At 29.9% G+C, this 14,183-nt stretch overlaps 1 protein-coding gene across 1 annotated transcript in view; it reads right to left on the bottom strand.

Moving 5' to 3' along the window:
* LOC118186483 (protein VAC14 homolog) overlaps positions 1-14,183 on the bottom strand; it is a 52,717-nt gene that overhangs the window by 31,561 nt on the left and 6,973 nt on the right. Inside the window, exons 4-8 of the mRNA XM_035356583.2 lie at positions 12,551-12,613; positions 10,443-10,550; positions 6,140-6,249; positions 2,851-2,957; positions 565-702 (exon numbers count right to left, since the gene is read on the bottom strand). Coding sequence (XP_035212474.1) covers positions 565-702; positions 2,851-2,957; positions 6,140-6,249; positions 10,443-10,550; positions 12,551-12,613 — 526 coding nt within the window. The remainder of the gene's footprint in view (positions 1-564; positions 703-2,850; positions 2,958-6,139; positions 6,250-10,442; positions 10,551-12,550; positions 12,614-14,183) is intronic.

The raw sequence follows: 14,183 nt of genomic DNA on the forward strand, positions 1-14,183 counted from the left end.
GGACAATTTCCAATTCTGCTTCCTTAAGCCTTCAAGAAGCTTTATTTTAAGAGATGAGATAATGTACTTTAAAAGGTTTCATTAAAAAGGTCTGTACAGTGGTGCTGTCATTCAACAACTGATGAACTACAAAAATGCTGTTGTACGAAGCCTTCCAGAAAGTAATCTCAGAAATACTGAATAATGTGAACAAGTAAATTTAGTAGCACAGTTAGCTATGTAGAGATTTTGGAAAGATACATATGGATATTTCTATAATTAAAACATGTTTTATCTTTTCGATAATTATATCGATTAACATATGTTTTTTGTAATGTATTTTCTAAAGTATCTGATGATGTACAGACTTGTGTGCACCCTGTACCTTATATATTTTCTTTTATATTAAACATTACTCTTTTTTAAATGGTTTCAAATATATTTCCAGAAATAAAGAAACATTACTGTAGCAATTTTGAAGAATTTTTCTCACAACTCTAAAATTTTCTTTTTCTTATTTTTTAAATAAAAAGAAACTTGGATGCATAAAAACATAAGAAGATAAATGATTATTTAGAAGGATACTTCTTCTATTTTCAGTATCTTGAGCTAAATTTGGAAGTACAGCAGTCAGTATACCAGATGAATAAGGCAATAGTGTGCATCCAGCAAGCCTTACAAATTCTTTTAACCATACAAGAGCAGTAAACTGAACCAAATCCTCTGAAAAATTAAAAACCAGAAAGTTATATAAGGAAATTAAATACATTTAAGTAGTATAAAACATTTTCAAAAATACTTTTTTCCCCTCTAAATTTCAGATATAGCAAAAGAGAGACAGTAAATATAATTTTATATTTTGTGAAATTTAGTCATTATATTAATATTCTGCCATTATTGATAATTTATTTTTAGGCAGCACATACATATATGTCACTCTATACTGAGATACTTATCATATGCTTTTAGAAACATTTCTTGTTAATTATAATAATAGTGAAAATATTTACCAAAAATATCAACTAAATGCATCCTAAAATGCTTGATAAAGGATTAAAAAAAAAAAAAAAAAAAAAAACATAGTTTGTAAGCTCAGTGAAAGTTATTCAAAAGACTTACATACTTAGTTTCAATAGCATCTGATAATGCAACTCAAAGTTTTCACTCACATAAGTACATGTTACTGAATTCTACAACCGTGAATACTATTGGTATATTTATATTGAACTACACTACTGAAAATCTTCGCCGTATTTGTTTAACAATGGATGCTTAGACAGGTGCAAAGTGTACTTGCTGCAAAGTTTGGTTCAAGGAAATTAAATATAGAACAAGTGTTCAAATGCCAATTTCACACCCATCATGGTGAGGATCCTTCCAATGTCCTAACAGTTTACTTCTGGCACCAGATTTTTTGTTATAATCAGTTGTTTTGTTAGCCATGCAAAATCTCTAGGATGACGATATGTTTTGTCACCAATGAATAAAGGATAGCTTCTTTAATAATAGCTTAAAAATCAAAATGACACAAACTGGAATTCCCTATACAATAATCTGGCCATATCATAGAAATTTCAACACTTGAAAAAATGTTATTTTATGACTGATTATGCAACATATTAGTAGTGAAGGCAAGACAATACTATATCCCATAATTTTCAGTGAAGAAATGATATCTTATCTGATTGATAAAGTAAGCATCCTTAATTGCACTATCTAGGACACTAGTTTTACTTTATGAATATATAAAAAAAATATTTTTTTCAAATTTTATTCTACTAAGTACTTTAAAGGTAATACTAAATTAAAAGTACTACAAAATTAAAGTACTACTAAATTAAAGTGCTATTAAATTAAAGTACTACTAAATTAAAGTGCTATTAAATTAAAGTACTACTAAATTAAAGTGCTATTAAATTAAAGTACTACTAAATTTCTACTAAAGTTTTATTCTACTACTAATCTAAACTACTTTTGTTAAGTTCTGGTACTTAATACTAACATTTTCTATACTTTTTTTTTGTTAAATTTATAAAACACGCTAGAAAATAATCTAGATCTAAATAAATGTATGTATGCGTTTTTCAAACTTTGGGAAGGATGGAGGGGGGATCTTCTAACAAAAGTGAAAGAAGTACATGGGAAAAAAATGTTGGGAACCACTGGCATAACACATTCATGACAGCTTAAAGATGAATGTGTTTTGAGCTGTTAATGATCTAGAAATAAAAAAAAAAAAAAAAAAAAAAAGTGCATTCAACATTATATATTTCATGCAGAATGGAAAACTCCCCAATACCTCACACACTTCTGAGATTAACTTAAAGAACACTTTTCTAATCGGTGAAATGGACATGGAAGACAGATAGTATGGCCACTTTGGTCTTCAGTTTTTTTCCTTATGGTGTTTCAGTATTTGTTCTAAACTTACCTGTCATGTTGCTAAACTCATAAACTGAATCACCACTGCAGTTGGGGAGGTGACACAAATATATTCTGCATGGAAACTAAGAAGTAAATGACTTATGCCATAGAACAAAAGACTACGAACAGTATGATGGACAACAGTACGATGGATGCCATAGAACAAAAGAAAACCCACATTGAACTACGAAATGTCTATGTGAAAACAATATGAGTTTCTATGAGTTAATGTAGGATTTTGCACATATTTACAAAATTTTCAGTTAATAAACATAAGCTTCTGTAACTTGAAATGGAATTTCAAGCAGCAGTATGTCTGAAAATGTGCAGTCTGCATGGATGATAAATGCCCTAACAGTAAAATGTAACAATGACAGAAATTGAAAGATTAAGCTACACATAATTCTAATAACAAAAGTTCAAGAAAACTTTTAGAAAATCACTTACCAGTTGAATTTGCATGCATAGTCAATATATTCACCATAGCAACAAAATTAACTCGACGAGGATTTTCAATAATATTTCGTAAAAATTCTCCTAAAACTGACTCACACCTGCAAAATGTTAAAAAAAATTGCAAAACTATAGTAATGTATGATATTTTCACAATCCATTCATTAGTAAAGCTCCAAAAACTGATGCAACAGCAAACTAATAAGCAACATATAACAAATATATCCTACTTAGAAAAGAAGTCATTCAAACTTTTATATTCTTTTCTTATTATAACTTTCATTCAAACTTATATTTCCCCTCCTCAATCTAAATTTCATTTCTGCTTTCTTATTTTAATGTGATTAAAAATATTCCAGATAATTTAAATGTGCTAAAAATTTGGAATTCCTGTCTACCACTCACCATGTGGACTAAATTATGAAAATTGTCTATGGGCAAGTTGAATTCATGACCCTTTTATCATCTTCATGAAGAGCATTTATGTTAGTTAATGTTCAAGCTTATACATTTCTTCTTTTTTAATATCAATAATAAAACACGAGAAAAACAACATTATCAATTTCTTTTCCTATTTTTATGATTTCATTTAATTTTACACAAGAGAATACAAGTCATATTCAGATTTTGTTCTATTATCTAGTTTACCAAAGAAACTTAGTTTTCCTTTTACTATCAGCCATAATTTTAAAATTCAGTTTACAAAGATAAATGTCTACATAGGTGCTTTTTTTTTTTTTTTTTACTGACTTTAACTAATGAAAACCCTTAAATGTTTTTCTAATCCAGAAATTAATTAAAAAAATAAGGATAATTCAATTAATAGTTTTCTATATTTGGCTTCAAATAAAAATTCATCTTTGCACAGGAGCTCAACCTGGTATGTTGACTGCAAAAATTGTCTTATAAATAGTTTAGTATACTGTACGAGTTGCTTTATAAAGAGATTTTTTTGTTTTGTACAGTGTAGCTTGGCACCCATTCTGGCAAAAAAATCTGCCTGTTTGTTACCATATAAATTACAATGACGAGACATACAGGTCATGTTTATCCCTACGCTCATTTTTGGGAATGGCAGCATCAGTGAGAATGCCAATATGACAGCAGTATAATCATGGCCGGTTAGTAAAAGCCACTGCCCAGTGGTCTTAGTTTACGAGGTACATCAAAAAACCTGGTTTTCCATATTTGGCTTCAATTTTGCACACAATCTCATCATGATACAGTGACTGCATAAATTGTCTTATAAGTAGTTTAACATATCTGGATACTGGTCTTGATAACAGAACAGTACCAGTAATTCTATTCCATGGCTGCTGACCTTAAAATATGAAAAACCAGGAAACTCTGGGAGGTTTTTGTGTTGAACAGCAATGTGACTTAGAAAGAATTCCAAATTCACTTTATAATGCATACTTCCTAATACTGAACTATTTATAATATGATCCTGATATAAATTATATTAATATCTGATAACATGTGCTGAATTTTATGGTCTTCGGCTAATTTAATTTTGCATTTTTATCATACTTTTTATCCCAGGTATGAAAAAATCTTTATTCATCAAAGCATTTTTAATCAGGAAGAAAATTAATAATCAATGTACGTCCAGAAAGTAAGTTCTGTTTGGTAATAAAAGTAAATTGTGTACAGCTACAGAAAAGTTATTTATTGCACAAAATTTAACAACTCTTAAACTACTTTTCCACATAACTGCCGAAAAATTGCAGGCATTTGTCATAGCGTGGCACAAATTTTTGTATACCTTCTTCATAGAAATTTGCCGCCTGTGTCTTCAACCAGTTAAAAACAGTTTCTTTCAGCTCGTCGTCATTGTTGAAGTGTTGACCGCCAAGGAAAGACTTAAGATGTAAGAACAGATGAAAGTCGCTAGGAGCGAGGTCAGGGCTGTACGGAGGATGGTCAAACACGTCCCAGCCAAATCCCTGTAGGAGGTTTTTCGTCACATTTGCAGTGTTTGGTCGTGAAGAAAAACAACACTTTTTGACAGCAATCCTCAGCACTTATTCTGTATTGCGCGGCACAATTTCCGAAGTGTCTCGCAATAAGCATCTTCTCTGATTGTTTGACCACGCGGTAAGAAATCAATGAGTATGAAGCCTTTCCAGTCCCAGAACACTGTGCACATCATTTTTTGAGGTGTCAAGATTTGCTTCGGCTTAACCTTTGCTGGGGATGAAGTGTGCCTCCATTCCATTGATTGCCGCTTACTTTCAGGGGTGTCGCAAGAAACCCAAGTTTCATCTCCTGTGACTATCTGTGTCAGAAATTCTTCGCCGCTTTCAGCATAACAGGTCAAAAATTGAAGTGCACTACCCATCCGTTTTGTTTTGTGTTGCTCATTAAGAATCTTTGGTACCCAACGTGAGCAAAGTTTACGAAATTTCAGTTTTTCGGTAACAATTTCATGCATTAGTGATCGTGAAATTTGGGGAAATTCCATAGTGAGAGCACTAATTGTAAACCTTCGGTTTTCATGGATCTTGTCATCAATCGCGTCAACCAGTTCTTCTGTAACCAAAGATGGACGCCCACTTCGTTCTTCATCGTGCACATCACTACGTCCGTCACTAAACGTTTGGACCCATCTTCTCACCATTGAATCACTCATCGCTTTTGGTCCGTAAACATCGCAAATTTGCCGATAAATTTCACTCGGTTTCACTTTCCTTGCATTCAGAAAACGAATCACAGATCTGATTTCACAAGCGGCGGGATTTTCAATCAACACCGACATTGTAAACAAGCACAACAAAGCGTACGTGACTGACAGCGATCTCCAAATGGCGCGCGTTTCTTCTCCTTGATACAGAGTGCGGAACTGCGATCGCAGAGCTGCAGCGGAGATAAATTGAAACGAAACTTACTTTCTGGACATGCCTTGTATATACTATTGTATGGACAAATTTCATAATGTATATTATTTATTAATGCAAAACAAAATTAAATACAAATATTAACTGATTAAACATTGGTGGAATGGTCATGAAAAGTTTTAGTAATGTCTACAACAGATTAAGACAATTCAAATCACATAAATTTTTCGGACAATTTAAGATTCATTTATTACTGTCAAACATTTTCTTATTAGGTTTCCTTAATAAAGGATAAAAATTAAAAACTAGGAGACCAAGAAAAAATGGGATGAAACATTGGGAGTCTTGAGGCATAACTGAGGAATTGGCAGTTAACCAAGTTGACACACACAAAATAAAATCATAAAAGAACATAAAGAAACCCTAATATATGTAATAATGCTTACATCTTTCTGATTTCAGCAAGAGGATCTCCCAATATAATAAACAGGCCATCAAGAATTTCAGGAAGAAAAACTATCATATTAATGTCAGGTACAGAATCTAATGTTGAAACCTATATATAAGGAAGAAAATCCTCTTAAAACCATGAATTATATATCAAACTCTCAGTTCTGAATTTAAATTACAAAAAAGTCATGGAGTAAACAACAACACTTCTTAATTAGTAAAAACATCAGCTATGATTTTTCTAACTTAAAATGATAAAAGGTAATATAAGAAAAATTGGTACTATTCCATTTTGTGGACCGTAAAAAAATTGCAGAGGAAATGTATGTGCTAAAGCACCAAATCTAGCAAACGCGTCCATTTAACAGCAGTCAAATCTAGCGTACACGCTGATTTCAGACTGCGTAAGTTTATACAGTTCTATATTTCTTAAGATGCCATTGAAATACTAGTTTAATTTTCAAATCCTTTTTTTGACTTTAAATCCTTTTTTGATATACTATGGACTTAACAATTTGGGAATTGCCCGTGACGAAAAGTCTGCAATAGAATTTTGGGTAAAGTGCAGAATCACCCACTGCTTGATGCGTTTTTAAGAATTGCACATACTCGGTATCCATGTACACATCGTACTATTTTTACTTTAAAAAAAAAAAAAAATCCCAGAATTGCAGAAAAATGGCACTGCGCACACCCTTGACTTTTTCTATGTACACATCGACTTATTTTCACTTAAAAAGTAAAAGAAAATTGACAAAAATTCAATTGTTTTTACCCTAGTAAAAAGAAGCAAACAAAGAAGTGGGCGATTCAGCACTTTACCGAGAATTTTTTCAAAGAAAAGGCATCATTCATTACAGAAAATTATGTTTAAACAACCAACGAGATGAAACTATGCTTTAGCTATAACTCGGTAGCGAAATAGCGATGCAAGCATCCATTCAGTTATGTTTAGCAATTTTTATATAAATTATAATAATGATCTGAAATAGTTATTTAATCTTATGCTTCAATTCAGTCATGTTTAGCCTTTTTTATATAAATTATAATAATAAAAAAGTATTATATGAAATTAACCTTTCATCTAAATTAAAATATCAATCTTAGCTAGTTATTTACTATTATATTTCCTTTCTTGTGTTAAGTTTGCCGCAATTATTTTTGGCAGCACTGGCATCAACAATAGCTTGGTGATTTTTTACAGCCCTCAAAACCGAATAGTACTGAAAAATTTTAATACTGTTTATTTAAATTTTATTGAGAGTATTAGATACAAAATGGGAGCAAAATGTTAACATATAAGAAAGTATTCATTCACAGAATTTTAAACTTAAATCCTTAAATATAATGCCTACTCGCATATATAATGTTGCGATGACCATATCCTGAAGTTGCCGGATGTCATCAAAGGTTCAACCCTTGATGACCAGCCTTGTTGGCAACGAGCATTAAGTGAAATCTTGTGGTAATGTTCGCAAACAATTTCCCTGGAATTTTCAGCAACTCCTTCCAGTTTCAGGAAGAGGTCAAAGCCACATGGATTCCTGTCTAGGAATTGTGGTAGGAGTACGAGTATATTAAATTGTTACAGGGCTAATGAATTTCTTATGCATTGTAAAAAAAAAAAAAAAAAAGTATACCTGTCTGGAAACTTTAATGTTTTCTGGCGATACTAGGCGAAATGCTTCACCTTTTATTGTTCTCATAAAATTATTAATGCAAGAAATATGGGATACTGGATTAGGATGGAATGATGAATAATCAACTGTACTGAAAAAAGGGGGTAGTTAGTGTTCTCAGGTTGACTGTTTGAAAGATTTGACAATCGGGGGAAAAATATTTCTCTTTTCCATTGAAGTTAGTGAAAGAATTAAAATTGCATATATTTTTTATGCTAGTCCTAAAAAAATTATTAATGCAAAAAATATGGGATACTGGATTTGGATGGAACAATGAATAATTGCACTGAATAACTGCACTGAAAAAAAGGTGTGTGTGTGTTGGGGAGGGGAACTGGTGTTCTCAGATTAAATGTTTTAAAAGATTTGACAATCGAAAGAAAACATTTCTCTTTTCCATTGAAGTTAGTGAAAGAATTAGAACTGCATACATTTTTTGAGGCTAGTCCTAAAGCTTTTAGAGCAGTTGCATACTTTCATTATGTGTTAAGTGGCAACTGTAGTTACACAAGTTTTATCACTGCAAAATCTAGCATCATGCCACCGAAAAGGTTCATACTACCGTGGCTTGAACTAATGGAAGCTGTTATTTTTCTAGACTTTTCCAATATTTGAAAACAAATTTTAAATTTCGTGTTTCTAATGCATATTTGCGGACTGATTTCTTAATCACTCTTCTCTGGATTAAAGGGAAGGCTTCAAAATGGAAACCTTTTGTATCAAACCAAGTATCAGAAATCCAAGATCAAAATGTTATATGTTAATCTTATACTGTAAATTTTAACATAATAACCAGAAAGCATGCTAGAGGTATTTTAATCAGAGTGATTTATATTTAAGGGAAAGTCAAGTTAAAAACTTAATGTAGTTTTCTTAGTTTTATATTATTTACTGCCTTAAACTACTTAAATTCTTATATAACTTAGAAGAAAAATGATGAAAAATTTTGAAATTTTTCAGTTGTTGCTAATCATAAACATAAAAAATGTCATATTAAGATTTAATCATTCTTTTAATAAAAAATTAAAACTCCAAAATATCACAAAACTTTTTAAGAATATTAAAAGCATAAATAAAAAGAATTAAAAGATCCTATCAAAGTATCTGTCAATAATAAACCCTACCCAAGCATCTGCTGTAAAAAAGTATAAGGTCTTAGGTATGCAAGAGTATAGAGTCTTAGGAACGTGAAAGCAACTCAAATGAAGAATTATATTGCCCCAAATATGAAGGAACTTTACAGGCCGGAATATACAAACCTGTAAAAAAAAAAAAAAAAAAAAAAAAAAAAGAGAGATCCTTAGCTAGTACTAGCCATACTTCTACTGCCAGTCTTAACTGCCAAAATGCAGGGGCTGTAGGACTAGTGACCAGCCGATTGACACCAGTAGGGACATCTAAGTGCCTACTATTTCAATCTGAAGCAGATGCCAAAGCAATGTGTTGAAAACAGCATCTTCCCCTCAGTTACCAGGAATGTGACAGATTCTTCTTTTTCACAAAATGACATTACATTGCTTTTAATCCTTTATTTTCTGATGAGACTTTAAAGTCCCATCAATAAAAATCACTCAACTGTGTCCCAATGGGATTTTTAAGCCCCAATTTTAAGAAAAGCAATGAAAAACTTATAATACTAAATAAAAAAGTTACAAACTCTTTTTAAAAAAATAACGTAATTTGGGACATAAAGGTTAAATTACCCAGTTTGTTAATTAATGTTAAACTGATCAAATTCGCGAGATAAATCAAAGCTTACAGAACTTTCCAAAAGGCAAAACACCTGAGAATGTAATGCATGAGAGTGCAAGGTGGCCACTTTAGAAATTTTATTAGCAGAAATGGAGAAACAGATTCTCATTTGATGACAAAACTTAGCACTAAACATTTTTAATCTGCAAAAGATGATTTTTAGTTCACACATAACTCATGTTTTAAAATGAAAGTTAGATTTGTCATATACCTTTATATTTGAATATAAAATAGAACAGCAACACACCTAGCTGATAATTTCCTTTTCATAAAATCTGGAAGTAGCTGGGCAAGAAAACTTTGCTAAATGACAACTTACCATATCAATTTTTTCAAGTGCTTTGTTGTTTTCATCTCTACTTTCTTTATATTATTCAGAAATTATAAAATTTTTTAAATAATTAAAATAAAATAAAGACAAACATCAGGATACCCTTTGAAAGTCACAAAACATGGATCAGATGATGTAAATTTCATGCTTGATCTGCAGAATGTTTCAGAGATAGCAACTAATGCTTGTTAAACATTTTGATTTTTCAAATTTAGAAAAGCATATGAATACTCAGAAGCAGAAAAGGCTTCTAAACATTGCTCCACACAGTTTTCTTTAAACCAAATGCAGAAAAGAGATGTTACAAACAAGGGTTTTGGGAATATTTAGTTTAGATAAGAAGGTTTTTATACTTTGAAAATCAGGAATTATTTTAATTCATAACACTTGCTTGCTATTTTGCTTGATATATATATATATACATACTGTATATGTATTTTTACAAAGCAACATGCTGAATATTCATTAATAATATATTATGGTTAAATTGAAGAGAGCAAATTTGAGTGACAAAGAGTATAAAGGAATATGACTTACCCAGGAGATAATAAACTGCCTTGTAAAAGGATTTTTGGATGTTATTCTTTCCCTTAAAAGAGGCATAAAGCCAACCAGATCAAATGAAGAGCTTTCTGTGACAATATCCTGAATAAATTAAATACAGATATTTATTTGTTAGGAAAAGTGGCCACAGATTAAAATTATTTTATTATTTAATCTGTGAAATGATGGCCTAATGCGTTATACACATCATTATACCTGATGTGTATAATGACTTGAGGACTGGAAAATATAGTAAATTTCCCATAACCCACATATCTTCAGACAAAAGCCTGTGTGGATTAGAAAAAATTTCAGATTACAAGCCATGTTTGTTCCTTTCAAATTTTTTACTTTAAATATGTTTCTATTTAAACAGCTAATCAAAACCATACTCATAATTTAAAGTTATTTAATCAAGATTTACTGAATATAAATTATATTTTCTAAAAATAATTATGTACAAAGAACATAATGACAGTACAAAGGGTAAATGTACTGCGCACACGCACACACACACCAAAAAAAAAAAAAAAAAATAATAATAATAATAAAAAAAATAAAAATAAATAAATAAATAAATAAATAAATAAACAACAGAGAAATATTTTGAAGAAAAAATGTTTTGTAAAAATGCATCAAAACATTTTATATTAACAAACTGTATATCCACCAGTATAATTCAATGTAATTTTCACATTCTTAAATAAGAGAATAAATTAATAAACACATTGTCAACACATACTCAAGTAATAATGCCTTAAACTGAATCTTTATGTATTAATTGTGCCATTACATTCTGCATTTACCGAAAGAAAAGTTATAATTTCAGCCCTCTTTTTTTAAAATTTTTTATATTTTTAAAGCCAGAAAAATCTAATAAAAAATAAAAATTTAGGATAAATATATCCTTTACACATGATATATTTATGCATTTACACACGATATCCTTTACACATGAATTCAAACTCTAGAAAATGGATACACAAATATAAGGATTTGATGTTAAATGACAATTTTGCCTAGAGGTTCACTATCAGTGTTTACCATGCAAAGGAAACACTTGCAAAAAATGCTTAATTACTTCAATAACAGAATAACTTCACTTTTTGAAATCAACAAATGAAATGTAACAAATATGGTATTTTTTTAAATATATCTGCATATTAATTTGAGAAAAATTTGCCATGTTGAGTTTTTTGAAAATTGAAATTTTATCTATTTAAATTCCAAAACAGCAGTGGATTAGTAGCAGAATTTAACTCTATTTGGATAATAAAGATTTTAACTGCAGGGCAGCTATACTTTGCCAAATTTATTTAAGTTTGGCTGCTACAGCTGAAGTCCTTAAATTAACTTAAAAAAAAAAAAAAAAAAAAAAAAAAAAAAAAATTGATAATGTTATTATTTATTTCTTTGGCTAATCTTTGGAATATGGTAACAGGTAGTTTGGCGACATTTTGGTAAGGCGATAAACGTTACTAGCTAGGACTTTAGTAGTGTACATGGATAAAGTCAAGAGTGTGCGCAATGCCATTTTTGTGCAATTCTGGGATTTTTTTTAAGTGAAAATAGGTCGACGTGTACATGGATGATACCGTGTATGTGCAATTCTTAAAAACGCGGCAAGCAGTTTGCGATTCTGCACTTTCTCTCAATTTTGCACCTAATCTTCGTCATGATTAAGCATTTTTGTTCCATAAAAGTTCTAGTATAAGCATAATTCGGGTAGCAGATTGTTAGAAAAAATGTTGAGTAAAAAAAAAACATGCCTTTACTTCGTGAAAACAAAATGGAACAAAACTAGCAGGTTGCTGTAACAGGGTTGGTTGCCAAATTTTCGCCAAAAAATCACTAAGTTACCAGAATCCAAAGATTAACCATTTCTTTTCATATGATCAATTTCATTCTATTGTATAAAAAAAACAACCCACTTATTTATAAAATACCTCTTTCATAATATAAAACAATACAAAGAAATTAAACACTTTTTATGTTTTCTTCCATTAAAAATTTAAAAGAAAAAGATGCAAGATTTCCTTCCTTCTGATGCTTAAAAAAAATTTTTTTTTTTTTTAATATCATAGATGATTCATGTCACTTACTTTCATGAGTCTATCAACAAGCTCCGATCCGTTTTTTATATTTTGATCGGCATCAGCAGACAGCTATAAAACATAAAAGAAATAAATGTTAAGGAGAAAAAAATCATTTTGTAGATAACAGCTAAAAGGTCATGTATTATTAATTGAATAGCACAGCTTAGAAACATAACTCATTTACAGCAATTCTACAATTAAGTTAATTTTCTTGTAGTAAAGTAAGATTCTTGAATACTTTTTTGTTAACAAAATACATTGGCAGATTTTGTTTCAATTTAGCACAGCCTCAGGCTTTGTTTGCCAAACTGATACAGAAATTCTGCTGTGAAAAACATGCTATAAATTAAAAAGTGCACCCTCCCCAAACAGAGAGAGAGAGTATAAAAACTTTGATAGCAGTTATAAACAATTTAATTTAAATCTGTAATTAAAATACTTCCTATGCACATGAGCAAATATGAGAAATGAGAGTACTAGAGCATACAGAAAATATAAATGTATGTAAATTTCCATAAATAAATAATTAATACATATTATAAAGCAATTAAATTTTCTGCTTTATACTATAAAGTACTCGGACATAAAACAACTGCTAGTTTTAAAATTAAAGTTACCACTTTGAAATACATTGGGTAGAAATGAAGATGGTAACTATGAAACGGATGATGACACTGTTAATGACAAAATGGAGGATAGTGACATTCACCTGGACTTGCCCCTAGCAGAGAGATGATTGCTAGAAAATTTTAATTTGGAAATCAGTGTAAAGAAACTTGATTCATATATTAGAATCATATACATTTTTTGGTTATTTAATCTATATTATGATTTTTGCGATCAAATTATCTGTAAATCACTTTGAACTTGCATATAAGCCAATTCCCAAACTTAAAAAAAAAAAAAAAAAAAAAAACTAAACAATCACAAAATTTCAGCTCAATATGAAAATATACAGTAATTCTTCTAATTCTTCTCTCTTTTTACAGCTTACCTATTTTATTTACTTACAAAAGCATTAATTTTTCCTTTTCCACAACTAGGAAATTAAATTATATATTTTACTATTACCTTTACAATTAATCTTATTTTAAAAAATAAATTATATATAAATATTTTTTTATAATTAGGCACGACTTCTATCCATAGATGCAACTTAATTATGATAAAATTATATCTGAGCAAACAGATTTAAGATATGTGTCTTTCTATACAGATTTAACCCATTAAAAAAATGGTTGCAAGAATAAAATTTTGCTAAAATATACAGTAATTCTTCTCTCTTTTTACAGCTTACCTATTTTATTTACTTACGAAAGCATTAATTTTTCCTTTTCCACAACTAGGAAATTAAATTATATATTTTGCTATTACCTTTACAATTAATCTTATTTTAAAAAATAAATTATATATAAATATTTTTTTATAATTAGGCACGACTTCTATCCATAGATGCAACTTAATTATGATAAAATTATATCTGAGCAAACAGATTTAAGATATGTGTCTTTCTATACAGATTTAACCCATTAAAAAAATGGTTGCAAGAATAAAATTTTGCTTGACTTTTAGCACATATTATAGCGGAATTTTCCTATATCATCTACAATGCTAAACATATGTAAATACATAATACTTC

Source organism: Stegodyphus dumicola, chromosome 4 (assembly GCF_044657685.1).
Source record: "Stegodyphus dumicola isolate Sdum_Otavi_A_Nest chromosome 4, ASM4465768v1".
Taxonomy (NCBI): Eukaryota; Metazoa; Arthropoda; class Arachnida; order Araneae; family Eresidae; genus Stegodyphus; species Stegodyphus dumicola.